The following is a 17,965-nucleotide window of genomic DNA, read 5'->3' as shown; positions in this document are numbered from 1 at the left end:
ATGATATCTAATGCAAAGTTTAAGACTTTTTTGAGCTTTGATTTAAACAATGTCACACAGTTATATAATGTATTTTATTAATCACAGTTTCCTTTGTACAATATTAGTAAACATCATCTTCCTCACTTAACCTAAAGACAAATGTCAACAAAGCTCTTAACAAAAAAAAGTTGAAAATACTGCTTCTGTTTCCAGTGTTATTCCGCTCACTGAAGGCATCTTTGGTTGAGGCATCTCTGTTTTTTCAGTCTGTTGCTCTGTTCATGTCACATCACTTCCAGCATATCACTATGTTGGGATCATTTTCCAAACGTTCATCCAGCTCCTGGTAACTGATCCCTATAAAATATGCACAATTTAAACATTATCTTTTACTCACTTTAAAATAAATTAGTTATAATAATAACAGAGAGAGAGCTTTAAAACCTGCCTGTTTTGCAGCAGATCTCATCATAACTGTGACAGCCGGTATAAAGTCGAGGCGGCCTGCTTCGCTCATCGCGGATCACCTTCACGGGATATTTCTGCAGCCGTCGAATCAGACACTTCATCAGTCCAAATTGGATCAGCCTCCTGATAGGCAACACAAGAGACAAATAAAAATAAGTGTCACTCTGACCTGACCTTCCCCAGAGCTCTAAAGTCTTCTCAGAATGTGATAAGGTGATTGATGCTCACCTCTCATCAACCCTCTGAAGCTGCTGCGAGTAGCGTGCACAAAGATCACGGACTGTGGTTCCTGGACTCAATCCGCAGTACAGCTGGAACACATCTCTCAGACTGGCACGCTTCTGACCTGAAAGACAGTTATATACAAATTAGTTATAATTGCAGATAATTTTATTAATATGCATATTATAAAAACATGTAAAATGTCCCAATATGTATGACAAGTGTCACACTTAATTTCTCCGGTCTCTGATTTACCCTGCTTTGTGACGTAGCCGAGGCACTCCTCCTGAATTGACTTGTCATCTATGAGGTTCTGGACTTTGGGGGTGGTGCAATATACGTTTGAATACTGGGGAGAGGAAGGAAGGCACATGATGATCAGACACTGGGAAAAAAAGTAGTACTCTTACACATTTTTTAAAAAACCTTTTATACTTTATAGTCGTCATATTTAAAGTAGAATATTTAGTGCTGTTAAAGAATCATAACATGTTGGTTATTTTACTCTCTTAGTAAATAGTTGAAATCAGTCTGTTAACTCAGACTGCTCCATTGCTGGCCTCCTCATCTACTACATATAAAGTTTGTGTGTGTGTGTGTGTGTGTGTGTGTGTGTGTGTGTGTGTGTGTGTGTGTGTGTGTGTGTGTGTGTGTGTGTGTGTATGAGCTCATGTCCCTCCATGAGCTCATGTCCATACGTCCTTCTTGTGTTTTGTAAATCAAAACCCTAACCCTAACCTTATTCGCTAGTTGTTATCATTGTACTAAAAGTTCTTATGTAAAAAGTAAAAACAAACAAACAGTGTCCCTAATATTACATCACAAACCGAAATGGAATAACAGGGATTAGTTTTGTGTGTTGTGTTGTGTGGGAGTTAAACTTTGTACCTGGTAGATTGACACCAAGGTCACGGCCCCATAATACCTGTGAAGGAAAAAGCAGGATTTAATAATAATTCTTACAACACTGGAGAGCAACACACAACACACTAGGCCATGGAGCATCTTACAATTTACAGTGTAAATGTGATACATATAATTTTAAGTTTTCCCCAAGAAAACGTGAACCAGCAGCGCTGAGAAACATGACAGTGTTTTTTATCCGGACGTGTTGTTGTGCATGAACCTGGGACGATGCCAGTGTACATAGAAAACAAAGCCCGATGGTGTTTGGACGCATGTCGGGCTGCTCTGGTGTGCGTTGCCCTTTATTCGCTCAATTGTGCTTACAGCAGATTCTGCACAGCAATGCGGACCAGATTCAGCTCTACGTCTGCTTCAGCTGAGATTTTTTGGATGTGTCGGAAACCATCAATGTAGGGCAGAATCTGCAGGACACAACAAACATAAAAACATTATTATTGGCGTTCACTAAGCCCCTGACTCATTAATTAATTATAGCAACCACCCATTATTGAACCACAAACAGCTTTTCCTCATACATTTTAACTAGAGCCCGACCGCCAGCCGATAATATCGGCCGATAATAGCATATAAGCGACTATCGGTATCGGCTAATATTTATTCACCATTAAAAAAAAAAGATCTCAGAAAGATATCGGCCGACATATCAGAATGTGATTTTTTTCTCTCCTTAATATCGATATTGACATCGGCCCCAAAAATTACATATCTGTTGGGCCCTAATTTTAACCTCCAGTCCTTTCCTAAAATAATGTCTGGGAGTTCATATTAATGATAAAAAGTTGACAGAATAAAAAAAGCATTGTGCGATTAATAAGTTTTGCACATATCTTAATCAAAACATGGCATACGTACCTGTTGAGTCGTGAGATCCCACTGAGACTTGATAAAATGTTCTTTGCACTGAGTGAAGACAGGCACATCATACTCCTGCACGATCGGGGGGTCCTTTCGTAGCTGGATCAGCTTTAAGTTGATGGTATTAGATTCATCTGAATTCAGTAAAAGAACATAGAAAGAGATATGGTTCAAAAATAATCACGACAAATATCATTGTCATTGTATCCACATTTGGTTTTCAAATAAAAAAAACATTTTATTATGGGTTAAAATACAGTTAAAGGTAACTACTGTTTTTTTCCCACCAAAAACACAAAGTTGAGAATAAAGTAAACCACTGGTTATAATATTAATCAAGTTAGCACTTTAAAATTATCATATTTTATCTTCCTTTTGATGAGTTTAAGACACATCAGTTTGAACAGTGGAGAGGCCACACATAAACATGGGTTTCTCTGAACAGATGAAGGCCTGTTATTGTATGTTTTGTTTTCATTAAGATTTCCTGGGGGAGTTTGTCATGTTACGTCTAAACAGATTAACAGCTTAACTGACAAGTAAAACTGAACCCATGAGTTTAACTATAATTAGACCTTTTCTGAACACATCCGTGTTAGCATTTGCTGAGCACATGTTTTACTAATTTAATTTCCTCTCTTTATAGACCGCACTTTTTGCAACTTCCTGCTGTTAACTGTTATTATGTGTGGGAAGGTATTTATCATTTATGAAACAAAAATACCACTAACTTTTTATTAAAGGCTGTTTGGCCTGTGACTTTGGTCCAACTGAAACTTTATCTGAAAAACTTCTCAAAACAAAAGGAGAAGCAACGACAAACAAAACACACTTTAATTAACAACTAGCTTTAACTGTTAACCCTATTAACACACTTCATACACATTGATCATTTACATTTTACCAGCACTTCCAGCATGTGTTTATTTGCCACATAGGAAACTGTAATAAACAGAGTTTGATACATTAACGTACCTATAGGCAGTGTGCAGGCTCCTGTGGCATTAAGATCTTCCAACAAGGTTGACATGATGGGTAAAAGTTTCTGCTTGCTCTCCTCATTGGATATGAAGCTGCTCTCCAGCTGCAACGCAAAAAGATATAAGATCCTCTCTGAGACAAATTATAACTGAAAACTTGATGACATACGCAAAATACAACTCTGTAGATGTGTTATTCTGCACCTCCAGAGTAGTGAGGTATCCAGACAGCTTCTTCACAAGCGGCTCCAGGGCACAGGTGTTAGTCTGAGCATCACAGACCAGGCCGAGGTTAAACAGGAGGGCATTTCGACTGTATTTCTTATGTTCGATGCACACAGGACAACCTATTAACTTTTTCCCCATGGCAGTGCTGAAATAGATATTAAAGGCACAAAAGGATAGTTGGATATAGAAAATGAGGCTATGTTGTAAACACAGATGTCATGGTGAAAAAATGAATGTTGGATGAGACAGGTAAGGGGTGTTTGATTACATACACTGTTATTAACTTGTTCTGAAGTTCTGGCTTGGTGATAATATAAACTTGAACTGTGTCAAACAGCTCCCTTGAGATGTAATCCTCTGGGACCTGTCAGGAGAGAGGACAAGGGAGACACTATATGTCAAAATAAAACAACATGTAAAGTGGTTCAAAGAACTTCATACGATCAGTGGTTGTCATTTTTGTTTCACTATGACAACAGTGCAACGATGGAGAGTCTATCCCAGGACTGCTGCTCGTGTTTATCCGTGTTCATCCCCCCCACAAGAATCGGATATATTCAAATATTAGATGTTTTTTTTAAAGTACCTGAAAGCCATTAAAGATACATAATATGATCCAAGACTAAGTGTTTATCAATGGTCTATAATTCCCAATAGTCTCCGTCCTACACATGGATGAATCTCTGGGAGATTTATGGCCACAGGTGTTACTCCTTGGAAAGTTTGTTCCACATATTAAACATTACAAAACAAAAGAAGCTAAAGTTAGTTCAGAATTCCCAGGTACTTCAAGTTTCTAACATCAAATTATGATAACCAAAACCTCAAAAGAAGATCACATAAAATATATATTTTTTAGAATTATTCTAATGAAATCTAATGCTTTCCAACACAGGATCTAATTAACAATATTTTACCAACCTATATAATAAAATAACATATGACTTAGTTTACTTTATCCATACCCCAAGACACAACAAGAAAACACAAAATAAATAAACAAACAGAATTAATAAATCAATAAAAGACATGTACATTCATATCCCATTCATTCATTTTACACAAACCACAGCCCTCTCATCCCACCCTCTACAACAATTATTCAGAGATTCTAGGGCAACCAATATGACATTTTCAGTACTTATCAAAACAGCTTTGACCATAATGTTAAAGCCCATACAAGACACTGAACACTTACCTGATATGTAATTTTAGGACCCAGTGTGGGGTGAAACTCACTGAAAAAGATACACTCGATACGAGTTGCCATGCCCATCATAGAAAAATAATAATACAAAATCAATCAATATTCGGCAATGCCCTTTTAGTTTTACAACACAATCTACTGTTTCCTTCCACTGTTATTTAGCAACTTGAGCTAGCTGTCAGCTTCCAGGTTTAATGTTGAAAGACAGGCTCATTACCACCTGTGAAATACATTTGACCGGTCCGGGGTCTGAACTGCGTCCCAGTAAATGTGTTATCACCGTACTTTGAAGAAATACAGTCAAACTAATGTAAAATTGTCCATAAACTCTCCAGTAGTCGACACATTGAGGCACACCAGACTTGGGAACAACAATAACGACGGCTTCAGGAGCACCTCGTAATTTAGCAATACAAACAACGGAAGTCGTAAATAAACTCTTGATAGAAGAGCATGCGTGATTTGTTAACCAACAAAAATATTAATTACACATTTCCTGTTGTATAATGTTTCATTTGGTACCTTTTCGGCAAAAAGCTGTATTTCACATAGTCTTAGGTTGATTAAAATACGCTGATTTGGTTATGCTACGACTTTTTGAGCAGAAGTTGAATGTATAAACGATATTATAAAATGGCTTATCATGACCATTTGCAGTATCACTAAAACGAAACCTCCAGTCTATCAGAGCTCAATGTGTTCATTTGAAGCTGATCAGCAAATATCTTATATATTCGACGGTCGATAAAGGCAACACTGTTCATCAGGGTCAGCTCTGCGCAGTATGCGACGCACGTGGAGACATTATTCGTAGGAAACACTGTCAACAATGTCAACGCGTGCTATCACAGACTACATCAATTGTTGTTTAATGTTCACATAGGTTACTAACTATGTCATAGTAAGTAAACAAAGCAAATTAATACAAGAAGGACGCAGCAAGTGGAGTCGATGGCAATATTTAAACTAGCGATGTAAAGAGCTGACTGTTTAGATCAGTCATGTGGAGGACATCACTGAGTGCAGGATTCAGGTGCTTTGTATGCAAGAGGGCTGGAATAAAGGTAACGTCCAAACATTAAACTAAACTACCACTTTACATTTCACAAAACGCAAGAATAAGACATTGAGAATCAGGCAGATGAATTGTAATAAACGCACACGAGTTTACATTGAGGGCTAGTAGTTTCTTAGTTTCTTACAGCAGCTGACCTTACAGACTAATGCACTTGATATTACACAAGTAATTGGTTGATTCATTAGCAGTTTGAGTCGTTATTCGTTGTTGTTTGTTTATTTGAGTTGATAAAATATGTGTGCTGTGAATTGTAGCGAATATGACTAAAAGCTTTAAGGACACATAGCAACACATCAGGACAAAATAACTGAATACCAAAAAGGATACAGATATAGAACTCAACATGTCTATTAAGTTTGCCTAAACGTCAACATTACAGAGGTAGGTTAGTCAGTTTTCAGATGATAAATACCTATAACATTTTGGAAGAGCAAGAGTTTTTACCAGAGCCCCAAATATAAAGTTTTAACTAGGTTGTAGATTGTAAAGGAATAGCTGATAATCTTTCGTAACCCAGCATACAGAGAAGGCTACTTATTTCTGTTGTTCAGGGGAAGTAATGAGACTTGTTATGTTGTGGATGAGACATTTAACTTTATTAAATGTTGCTTTTTAAATTTGAGTATATCTATAGCCTAGATATTTATGGTGATTCCCCTGAGGAGCGTTTAGGGAAGTCAATAAGGGCACCTCTAACCACAGCAGGAATACACAGTTGTTGTAGATGTATATTTATCAATTCATTAACATGCTTTTAGGGAATTTGGGGCTCCAATGCAGTGCGAAGATGCAGCGCTCCGGCCTTACCTACAGACAGGATCACGGCACGTCAGGCAGCAGACTTATGGAAGAGATACTTTGAAGAAATGGGAGTGACAGAGCCTGACCACTCCAGCAGTTACATCATTGCTTATCTACTCGGGGCTAAAACTGTAAGTTGAAATCTGCTGACTTCTCTGTTGCTTGACATATTTTCTGAATATTCTTCTTCTCATTTAACAGCATCCCTTCCTCTTCTTACATGCCCTATTTTTATCCAGATGGAAAGTGTAGAGAAGGGCAAGCTAACAGAGTTTCTCAGCCAAGATAAAACTGAGCAGATATGGAAGCTCTGCACCAGGCGCCTGTCAGGGTATATAACGTTTCTTCATGTGAAAATGTGCTGAAGTTACACTCTGTGTTTTTTTCTGAGAATACTCGTAAATGATTGCGTTTATTGCAGAATGCCTGTGCAGTATGTTATCGAGGAGTGGGACTTTAGAGATCTAACACTGAAGATGAGACCGCCTGTGTTCATACCAAGACCTGAAACAGAGGTTGAAGACATTCAGAGCCACATATTCAAATTACAGTCTTATCTTAAGAATCACTGACACATAACCACAGCCGTGTTTCTTTGTTGGTGCAGGAGTTGGTTGAACTCGTGCTCTCAGACTTAAATATGAAGCCCAGGACAGGAGCGGGGGACGAGGCCCTGCTAACATGCTTGGAGGTGGGATGTGGCTCTGGAGCCATTTCTCTAAGTCTGCTGAAGAGTCTGCCTCAGGTGAGGGTTGATTTTGATAAGAAGAAGAAAAAAAAATGTATTCTACTTTTTACCACTTTGATTCAGGCTGAAATATTTAACCTAACTAACTAAAGGATTGATAACCGTTAACTCTGGCAGACAATCGCAATCCAGAGGATACGCCTTGGGAATTTTGTGTAAAACCAACTTTTGATTACAATTGATCATATTCACATAGGAGCCAAATTCCTCTGATGTCATTCTCATGTGCTATGATAATGTCCTACTGTTGAGTTCTTGGTTTTAAGTGTTAACATTTAGGGAATCAGACAAGTCATGATAGTTCAGGCAATTTTTCAAGTAAAAACAACATAAACATCGCACAAAAAGTAAGCTCAAAACAAGAGTCAATAGCAACAGCAGAACAAGCTGTTTGGCTTTGACAGAGAAGATTTGGCAAGTTTTTCATGGGCGCAACCCACATACTCGGCTCTGCTGCTTATCTCACAAATGCCTACAAGATGTATTGCCAAAAAGCATTGTTACAACAAAGAAATAATCTACCAAACACAAATTTCCTTACTTTTTGTGCGATGTGTATTTATTAAACCATTAGCTACCACTAAACGCCAGCTTATTTTAGCACTTTGCTTTTGTCCGAGGCTATAGCTAATGGTTTATCAAATTTTGTTTTACCTTGAAATATGGGCTTAAAGGCAGTCAAATTGTTACAATTTCCAGATTCTCTGCATTATGTACTAGTTACAACACAGTACCGTACAACAAGAAAACAACAACTTCTCACCCTGAGTGTGTTGTGGAGGGAAAATTGCCACCTTGTTAATATGGTGATTAATGGTATTTAAGGGAAGTGAACTGGTTAGAATAAAAAAAAAGTGGATAATTGTTCCGCCTCCTGTCATGATAAGTTGAAGACTTTGGGTTTTTGTTCTACTGGTCGGACTAATAAAGGAACTCTCAGGGAGCAGTGTTGGTGTTTGCAACAGGTAATGGCCATGCGTCAAGTTTGACATTTTAAAGGCTGAATGATTGTTTAGGTTAAATGATAACAACAAACATGACATTAGTAACAGCTGTACAACTGACATGCATGCATGAATAAAATAGTTTTTTGTGGAATAGACTATTAATATATACATGGTATATATATGTTTATGTATTTATTTCTGGGCTTATTGGGCCTTTAATGGAGAGACAGGACAGCGGATAGAGTTGGAAATCGAGGAGTGAGAGGGTGGGGAATGACGTGTGATAAAGGAGCTGCAGGTTGGATTGGAGGCGCTCAAACTAACCACTCAGTCACAGGCACTCCAGGAGTAGACTATATTCTTAACATCACAGAGTTGCGGTGCATATATCCAAAAGTATCTTTTAATATCTTGTCAAATGGGTAGCTTTTTTATGTCTGCTGATTGTTACCTCTTCACTGTAAACAGATTACACAACGCTGTAGAAATGTGTCCTCTTGAAATATAGATATGACTTTATCACAGAGAACAGTTAACAGAAGTTTTAAGTGCGCTGTTTGTTTCTCTTTCACAAGCTTCAAGTCATTGCAGTGGATCAAAGTCAGGATGCAGTGGATTTAACAAGACACAATGCAGTGAGGTACTTGTAGCTGTTTAAAACGTCCCTCATGATTACTTCTGTTGTTCGGGGTAAGGGGTAAAGTTGAAGTCTGATGAAACATGCTCTTTTCATGCAGGTTGGGGCTTCAGGACAGATTACAGGTCTGTCATATCGATGTAATGGAAGGTAAGAAGTGAAAGCAGTTCATTGCAGCTGTTAAATAACAGAAATCAACACACTGAGGATAAAACATGTTTTTGTGGGTTTTTTTAGATGCTGAAGCTGTGTTGAGCCTCTGTAACACTGTTTCAGTTTTGGTCAGTAACCCTCCGTACCTGTTCTCAGAAGATATGACGTTATTACAACGTGAAATATACAGGTGACTTCAACACACTCCACCTCTCCCAAATGTTTCTACCTCCCCATAGTTAGAAGTTATAAGCACAATAAACTATCATGCAATTTGAAAAATAATAATTGAATAAATGAATAGATTTGTTGACAGGTGCAACCCCCTCCTATGAAGTATCTAATTGATGTATAATCGAAGAAGGTAAAAAAAAAACATAGCCCTTGACAAGAAATTGAAAACTAGTCCATGTGAATCATGAATGAAAAGTCAAAACCTTTTAAAACCTATTATTAGATATTATATAGTATGAAGTATGATATTATATAACTGTAGTTAAAGGGTAAAAAGAGAGCACACCCACTTAAGGGAGAGCAGGTGTATTTAATTTTTTATCATTGACGTAACTCAAATGCGTCATTTTTATAAACTTTTAATGAATGATGGGTAGCACTGTGTTTAGTTACGTAATAGATACTGATGTAAGATTACATGCAAGGAATTAAGTAACTGCTTATACAAAGTTACGTTTAGAAAAAGTATGAAGATCTGACAGGGACAGTGTACAGCTATACCAGAGTTAGCTCTAGGCTAATTTAAAAATGTAGTCTCTTGGCCTGAGACAGAGACAGCGTCTATATACTGTATATGATATATGGATATGATATTATATTATATTACATTATGGATATGATATTAAACTACATAACACAACATTATATTACATTATATTACATTGTATACCATTTTCTTCCTTCAATTTTGCTGTTTCACTGATTAAACAGAGAGTGCTCTGTCAAAAGCACTGAAATGTTGAAGTTAAAAAGTTTGTTAGATTGGGTAAATCAGTGTGACTAATGGATAGCATAATATATTTAAATTTTCAATTTAAAAAAATAATTGATATAAAAAGGAACTGAAAATGCATTTGATGTTTTTTAGAAAGAAAACAGATTTTAGGATGGAAATGCAAGAAAGACAGAATCAACAAACGAAACAGTTATTCTGTAGCTTTAATCAGCTTTTTGTACAAATTAAAATCACTGTTTGTAACCACTAAACCTAGATGATTGATGTATTGAGTCTTGTTTGATGACAATATAAAGATAAAGATAAAGATAAACTTTATTGATCCCTCGTGGGGGAAATTTGTGATTTCCCCCATCATCTATTTGATCATGATCATCTATTTGTTACTGTAAATAAATCATTTAAGTATTTTAAGTCGTGGATTTTTGATGTTTTCAAGATTAATTTAGCTATTTTAGCGGACAAACGGTTTTATAGCCCCTAATCTGAACAATTTTCTAATTTATACATGATAAATGACTAAATAAATTGGCAATAAATTAGGTAATAAATGTTCATTGTTCCCATTACACAAAGATGTGACAGGGGAAGAGTAAAATAAGCTTTAGCTGAAGCATTGAGTGACTACCTGGTTAGCTAGCTTTAGCTGAATTAAGCTCTAATTATTCAGCTGTTGGTAGTTAAAAATGTGTTCAGTGCTATTTTAGCTATTTGCAAATAAAGTTGCTGTTTCATTTCTAATTGTATATTGCCATTACATCAATAATATGCCAAAGGAGATGTTGTTTAAAGTATTGAGAAGAATCAGGTCTGCTCTAAATTAACCTTTTACTGTGTCGGTTGTTTTGTCTTTACAGCAGTTTAATAGTGTGATACCATGTTCTACTCACTATCATTCATTGTTTGTGAACATTTGAAGGCTATACATGGGGTTTGTTATGATGTTAGTTTGAAAATGCACACACTAAATGTATTTTTGTTTTAAAGACAGAACTTGTAAAATGCACAAATTGTTAAAACCTTATAAAAATCAGATCAGATATTTTCCTTGGAAAATATATTTTTTTAAATATGTGACTTCAAAATAACTTATTAAAGCTATACATGCATACTCTGCCCCAAGGTTTGAAGACCACGCTGCTTTAGACGGAGGTAAAGATGGCCTAAAAGTGATCAAACAGATTTTGATTCAGGCTCCACAGATTCTGTCAAATCATGGGTAAGAAACTCTACTGCTTGACAGACACACACACACACACACACACACACACACACACACACACACACACACATAGAAACACACACCTGGGTTTAATTCCTAACAGCGGCGGCTCGTCATAGGAACAGCATGTTCTGAAAAACACAGTATCATGTTGCATTCTTAATGAGTTAAGCTTTAAAACTCATATCGTGAAAACAGTTCAAAACATGAGCCGCTGCTCTCATCTCAAGATTGCTTCTGATAATCCTGTCTTGCTGATAAAAACATTTTGAATCTGTTTTGTGCTCTTTTTCCTGTGAATAACAGACGTGTTTACTTGGAGGTAGATCCCAGACACCCCCCAGTCATTCAGCGGTGGGTGGAGGCGAATGTGGAAGAGATGCATTATATGGAGACGAGGTGCGACATCAATAACAGGTCTGTCCAGAAAACCTCTCAGCCTTCATGTGACAGTCAATTTATCGTTGAACCTGCTGTGACTTCATGTCAAAGCAAGATTGTTATTGATCTTTTAGGCACATTACTGCCTATTTGATTTCAAGGAAAAGCTACACTGATTTAAATCTCAATTTAATGTAATTACAAAATTAATTGTTGCCACAATGCAAACAGTGATTATTTTTTTTTTTTACGTTTCTTAGGCCGCGATTCTGCATCCTTCAGAAAGAAAAGTCAAACAAGGACCACAAGCTGGATCTGGATTGAGAAACTGAGATCCTATTACGCTGGCTTTAACCCAGGTTGCCACAGCCGCCACTCCCCTGCCCCCTCTTAGCCAGGGAGCATGCACACGCATTGATTCTATCACTAAAAAGTCCCAATTTGCAAAGGCTCAAATGATTTACACATCGCTACTGCACTTTTAATCCGCCAACATTTGTGATCACATCCTGTGGCAGGATTAAAAAAAAATGTGTGTGAGAAGCTCAAAAGCAGGCTCAAAGCTGAAGGTAATTACCGAGGCTTTTCTTAGAACCCTCCCTCCCAGAATCTCGCCCTCTTCCCAGGAAGCACTCAGTAGTTCTGTGAATCCGCTGATGAACGGTCCTCCCCTTCACTTGTCCACTCGCTGACTCAGATGCAGGCTGTGTGTGCATTGTTGAGCAAAAAAAAACCACACAATGTGGCCTTCGGTTCCTCACACAGTCTGGGTCTCAAACACTTGAAGCTCAAAGGCCGCAAAGTCTTTGTGTTTCAAAGGTGATTGAAGGCAAGTGTATTTCGTAACCAAGTGTCACAAGAGCAGTCATCATGTGGTGGTTTGTAATAATGATTATGGCAGTTTTTCCTTTAGACCCTGTGAGTAATACTGCTATTTTTAAGCAACGCAAGAATACGGATAAAATGGACACAACGTGAGAATCCAGTTGGTTATTTTAATAGAAAAATGTACACATGTAAAAGGTAGAAAAAACGTCTTACTGAGAAAAAATAAAATTACATGAAATATGTCTCTATGGAATCAGTGTACTACTTAATAGCATCATTTAAATCCAAAACTGATGAGCGTGAATGGATAAGGACATTTTTATGCATCATTAAACAAGTGTAGATTACAGTACCGTTTGCTTAAATGTCGTCTTTTCTGGGTCTGTTCAACCCCCCCCCGACCCCCAAGTACTTGACGCTTTAAGTCTGAAACCAGGCACATCAGTATGGACTGAATTTGTTCTTTTTCGTCAACAAACACGACCTGTGTCCAGTATTTCCATGACTGGCCTCCAACAGCTGGAGCAGCAGAATCACCCACAGGCACAATGGACCTTTGTTACTGTTTTTTTCCTTCAAGTCAGTCAGAATAATGGACTGAGGACCCTCATACCTTGAAGGGATAGTCCTGTATGTAACGCAGCAGAGGCCTTGGGAGTGGTAGCTGTTCGTGGCAGTCTGAGTGTCTGTTAATGACGAGCCGGGTGAGGTGCTGTAATGACGGGAGACCTTGGGGCTTGTACACAGCCCGCTTGAGTTTTAACACCACCGATGTGTCCTGAATTGTCTGCTGAGAGGTTTTTGAAGGAGCCTGCTCCTCAACCTTCCTCTCTTCTACTTTCCTCTGGGGTCCCATGTAGTGTTGCACCAGGCTGGGCACATTGGGGAATGATGACAGGCTGGGACGAGCCGGGGAGCTTGAGTCCAGGAGAAACTGTGCACCGCTGTACTGTATCCGTATACTGGTGGGGCCGCGTGCAGTCCTGACTGAAAGGGTGAGCATGTACAGAGGGTGGCTGCTGTCCCGTACCAAAAAAGCTCCTTCGGATGCCTCCTGAAGTGCAGCGTGTGCCTGAGACGCTGTAACTGCTCCCCAGTACCATCCTGCACACACAAATTCCTAAATATTAGTCACTCTGAACAGCAACTGCTGCATTTTCCACTGCCCTGAATGTCGCTTTATTTTACCACAACACAGCAAGTAATGCAATTGAATCACAATGAACAAAAAAAATCAAATATTCAAAACAGAGCATATGGGGATTTTTCTAAATAATATTGATGGCTAGGATCTGTGCCCCTCTAGTAGTATACCTGAATTTTCCAGATAGCAGAAGTTGCTGGCGATAGCCCTGAGGTCCTTTGTCGGGTCCCAGAGTGGAGGGGTGCTTTGAAGGCATGAGGTTGAAGGTACCGTTCCTGCCCGCATGCCCCGCTGGGCTTCAGTGGACGGAGCAGGGGGCAGAGGAGCTCTAGGTCTGGAGAAAAAATGAATACAATCTTTTAAAATATATATATATTTTTTTTTTAAATACACATAGCCTATACAAGCACTCACTGCTGGCTTTGCACTTTCATATTAATGCACACGGCAAATCTTACATTAGGCTACGTGTATTTCAGTGTTGAGAGTGGAAGTCTTGCCCGGTTTCAGCTTAAAAACACAACTCCTTCAAAATATAGCATGTTAATGATTTATTAACCAAATGTTTACGTCATACTGACTTAGTGGTGTTTATTGTTATAGGCTACCTTTGTTTTGTATTCTGTTTGTTATAGCCGTCTTGGCCGGGACACTCTTAAAAGGGCATTATAATCTATGTCAGGCTTTCCTGGTTAAATGAAGATTAAATTAAAAAGTGACATATGGTTCCTATTAGAGATAAAGACATTTTTCAAGTTTTTTTTAACTGGTGTAACAGGACTTGTTTGTAGATAACATATAGATCAACATAATTGGTTAAGAACTAGTCCCCCCCTTACATAGCCTCATGTACATTGTCAAAACAGTTCAAATTTAACTCTAAATTACAAGTAATTTGTATCGAAATAAAAAGTTTTTTTTCCCTTGAAAGGACAAGGAAGGAGAAAACACAGACACAAAGAAAAGTCATGACTCACCCTGGTACACACAGGATCATATTATTTCTTGAATCCTATGTTTTATCCGGTCAGTATAAATCTTCTTTATCAAGGAATATGACAAAGCTGCGTGCGTGAACGAAAAACATCCAGCTCAAAAAGAAGGCTTTAACTTAGACTCGATATGAACAAGTCTACAAGTCTGTGTGTTATTGGCGAAAAACAAGACAGACGAGGAAGAGCTCCGCGTATCCAAACAGGGTCCGATGTTCCTGTACTTTAAACACGAACACCGTGTGAAATAAAAACAGAAATAATGTAAAGCCTTCAAAGTCTATTCAACAGCAGCGGTTCGGAGTGTGTTGTAGCCAGAATGATATCCAAATGCGTGAAGGACAGAGTGTAAAGGCTTGGCTTTTAAAATGTACTGTTTCCTAGAAGTCTATTCTGAGAACTCTTCAGCGCACCGGCGGCTCTGACGTCACGTCGACCGCACCAACAGCGGCCGGTTGTTTCGCTTCGTGACAGCTTTCATCTCTTTGTTTTAGTTGGTCAGTGAAAATGTCCACTTCAGTTATTTTATTAGTATGTTCTCATGATGTTGCTGCTGAGCTTTGTCACGGCCGCTGTTCTCCCTCTGTTTCACCCAGCGGCTCGTGCCTTCGCTGAAACCGGCGCGCGCTCCCTGGAACCGCGCGGCAGCTTCTCCCTATCCGCTTTCCAGGAATAATTGCAGGGTTGACTCCGCCCCACCGAGCGGCCCCGACAGAGCATTCATTCGGGGAATTCACCGCCTCGACATTAAAGATAATAGGAATGCACACAGGCTGTTTCCAGTAATATAGATTTCCCTAGATCCAGGGTGGAAAAACACGCGGCGAGAGGTTTTCTCGGAGGTTTTGGTCGGAGTAATTACGCTCGACAAAAGGAGTTATCTTGACAACACAATAAAACAAAATGCCACTGTTAGTCTAGAGATAAGTAACATTATGTTCATGGGTCGTTTCCGTTTGTAACCCTGACTTTTATGTTGGATTACGATGCTTTGTCAAAGCATGTGTTTCCAATAGTTAAATAGGCCTATCCAAAGATATAAGGGCTCAAGATAGAAAATGGTAAAATAGGAGCTATAGCCTAGATATCTGCACACATATCTCGGCTGACATTTCCAATTTCAGATCTCCAAGGGCAACTATCCAGGAAATCACATTAGCTGAATATTATCCTTTTGATTAGTAAAATAATGCATAATAACAGCTTCAGGCTGATGCTGCATTATCACCATCTGGTTAATACTCAGAGGGACATCTTGTTCAGAGCAACAATCAGTATTTAGTCCAACAAAAGTCTGAGCAGTGAGTAATCTGTCTCTCTCATAAAGAAGCATTGGTAGATTACAAACAAATCTATCCACGAGAACCTGCTGATCCCAAATAGCAGAATCTCACATTTTTCCACGAAACTTAGAAGTGAGATATTTTTCTAAGAAGTCTTTTGGACTTCATCCATCCCCTCTGGATGTGGTCTAACAAATGTGTTTCTTCTTTTACTTTCGGAAGAGAAATGAACGCCACACTTGTTTTTTTAAATTTACATCCCTTTATTTTGCATCCCAAAGGCTGATGGAAAAAAACAACACTGTCTTCAGAAAATAATTGTATTTTGAGTGCTAATGTTTTCAATATGAAGGATGTCTTGGAATTGAAATCCTAGAGAGCATACTCTGAAAAATGCGGCTTTCCCAAGTTCAGGACAGACTCCAGGGACATAAAATTAGATCCATCTGGATGATGATGACTTGTGGTTACTGGAGAGAACTGTACGAGGAAGGCAGGGGAGATACTAAGAATCTGAAGATTGAACACTGTATCAATCTTTCAGGCCCCAGTAGGTGTCATTCTTTTGAAACCTCTAACAAGAATTTAACATTTTGAAGTGAATATACTTTTGAGAGATTCATTATACTCACAGAGCAATGTTATGTTGAAAGAGGACCAAAAACATAAATAGGCTACATTAATAATTCAAAATTGAATTATGAATAGTTTGTATATTTAGTAGGATATGTAAAATCAAGTCAGTTTTACCAGTTGAGAGAATATTATATTCCAATAATATAATAATTGTTTGTGTCAGTACTTCCTCCACAACCTAAAACCATTGAAAATGTCTAATGTCTAAAGCAAATAATCATATTTCTCACAAATCCAGCAATTCCCTAAATTGACTATTACGTTTCATATTTCATTTACAAACACTGCTGCCCTTTCAGTGATGTGTTCCTGAAAAATAATCTGGGATTAGTGATATAGCAGTGCTATAGCTTTAACCTCCTTGTAACAAATGATTTTAACCTTTTTCATCTGTGACTAATGCCTTCATTTCGATCATGCATTAGACTGCTGGACAAAGCTGCCTATCTGCACAACACTCCACAAATATACACCAGAGAAGCCATGTATTTGTATGCTGATATCTTTGAATAGCACACATTGAATAGCTGTTGTCCTCTTTGAATCTGATGGAAAAATAGCTGTTCCCAAGATTCTGAGAATATCTGCAATTACCTAGAAACAGAAACCTAATTCAACTGCAGCTCTTTGTTCTCAGGTACCAAGCCAATAAAGAACTGTGGAGGAATCCCTCCTATAGCCAGCTGAAGAAATTCTTGTCAAGATATAGAATTTAAACTGTTCTTGCCAAAATCTGTGAAATCATTTAAATGTGAAGTTTGGTCAGTGGTAGAGTCGGGTGTCTCTCAACCGTGGCTTCGAGTCCCTGCTTCTGCAGTCACATGCTGAAGCGTCCTTGGATTCGACACTGAAACTCAAATTGCTCGGCGTGTGTGACGGACACTTTACATAGCAGCCTCAGTCATCAGTGTGGTAGCGTGGTGTGAATAGATGAATGTGGCATGCAGAGTTAAAAAAAAGACAGAAAAGAGCTATACAAGCTCAAGTCCATTTACCATTTTCATCTATACATTAATAGTGCACATGTGTTGCATGTCACAATGTTCAAAATGTGACAACTCATTTTAGCCATACTAGTGGTGAATATATAACATAATGCAATAGAAATGAGTAAATTATACAGTGGTACTCCCAAGATTTAATCTTGATTTAGTAACCTAAGTATAGTAAAGACAAAATGTCTGCAGCTAACATTCTCATTATCAGTATCAGCATTAGCAATGACAATCAAGAGGGAGTGCTGTTAAACTAAATATCTAACAGCTATACACTCATA

General features: G+C 38.2%; 3 protein-coding genes across 3 annotated transcripts; 1 reads left to right on the top strand and 2 right to left on the bottom strand.

Moving 5' to 3' along the window:
* Positions 1 to 55: 55 nt before the first annotated feature.
* Positions 56 to 5,263, bottom strand: nprl2 (NPR2 like, GATOR1 complex subunit). The gene is made up of 11 exons (XM_020629053.3): positions 4,861 to 5,263; positions 3,935 to 4,026; positions 3,639 to 3,807; positions 3,430 to 3,538; positions 2,452 to 2,588; positions 1,903 to 2,000; positions 1,561 to 1,597; positions 928 to 1,021; positions 679 to 796; positions 431 to 573; positions 56 to 339 (listed from the first exon to the last, which is right to left on the bottom strand). Exons 1-11 carry the CDS (start codon positions 4,939 to 4,941, stop codon positions 272 to 274), a joined length of 1,146 nt encoding a protein of 381 aa, XP_020484709.1. The 5' UTR covers positions 4,942 to 5,263; the 3' UTR covers positions 56 to 271.
* A 248-nt stretch (positions 5,264 to 5,511) lies between these two features.
* hemk1 (HemK methyltransferase family member 1) lies at positions 5,512 to 12,876 on the top strand. The gene is made up of 11 exons (XM_020628929.3): positions 5,512 to 5,933; positions 6,706 to 6,879; positions 6,988 to 7,079; positions 7,170 to 7,263; positions 7,356 to 7,493; positions 9,019 to 9,083; positions 9,181 to 9,230; positions 9,318 to 9,423; positions 11,327 to 11,422; positions 11,732 to 11,842; positions 12,067 to 12,876. The coding sequence occupies exons 1-11, from the start codon at positions 5,871 to 5,873 to the stop codon at positions 12,128 to 12,130; spliced, it is 1,053 nt and encodes a 350-aa protein (XP_020484585.2). The 5' UTR covers positions 5,512 to 5,870; the 3' UTR covers positions 12,131 to 12,876.
* On the bottom strand, positions 12,788 to 15,389 carry cisha (cytokine inducible SH2-containing protein a). The gene is made up of 3 exons (XM_020628930.3): positions 14,756 to 15,389; positions 13,949 to 14,112; positions 12,788 to 13,738 (listed from the first exon to the last, which is right to left on the bottom strand). Exons 1-3 carry the CDS (start codon positions 14,773 to 14,775, stop codon positions 13,242 to 13,244), a joined length of 681 nt encoding a protein of 226 aa, XP_020484586.1. The 5' UTR covers positions 14,776 to 15,389; the 3' UTR covers positions 12,788 to 13,241.
* Positions 15,390 to 17,965: the final 2,576 nt, after the last annotated feature.

This window comes from Labrus bergylta, chromosome 5 (genome assembly GCF_963930695.1).
Source record: "Labrus bergylta chromosome 5, fLabBer1.1, whole genome shotgun sequence".
Taxonomy (NCBI): domain Eukaryota; kingdom Metazoa; phylum Chordata; class Actinopteri; order Labriformes; family Labridae; genus Labrus; species Labrus bergylta.
The sequence above is the reverse complement of the archived record's forward strand: the minus strand, read 5'-3'. Positions and strand labels throughout refer to the sequence as shown.

Coding starts and splice junctions, on each gene's coding strand:
- nprl2 (XM_020629053.3), bottom strand. CDS start 4,941: ATGATGGGCATGGCAACTCGTATCGAGTGTATCTTTTTCAGTGAGTTT. Junction 2,001..2,451: donor GGGATCTCACGACTCAACAG/GTACGTATGCCA, acceptor TGTGTCCTGCAG/ATTCTGCCCTACATTGATGG. Junction 340..430: donor TGAGATCTGCTGCAAAACAG/GCAGGTTTTAAA, acceptor CATATTTTATAG/GGATCAGTTACCAGGAGCTG.
- hemk1 (XM_020628929.3), top strand. CDS start 5,871: ATGTGGAGGACATCACTGAGTGCAGGATTCAGGTGCTTTGTATGCAAG. Junction 7,264..7,355: donor TACCAAGACCTGAAACAGAG/GTTGAAGACATT, acceptor TTGTTGGTGCAG/GAGTTGGTTGAACTCGTGCT. Junction 9,424..11,326: donor TTACAACGTGAAATATACAG/GTGACTTCAACA, acceptor CTCTGCCCCAAG/GTTTGAAGACCACGCTGCTT.
- cisha (XM_020628930.3), bottom strand. CDS start 14,775: ATGATCCTGTGTGTACCAGG. Junction 14,113..14,755: donor ATGATCCTGTGTGTACCAGG/GTGAGTCATGAC, acceptor TTTTTTCTCCAG/ACCTAGAGCTCCTCTGCCCC. Junction 13,739..13,948: donor CTGCTATCTGGAAAATTCAG/GTATACTACTAG, acceptor TTGTGTGTGCAG/GATGGTACTGGGGAGCAGTT.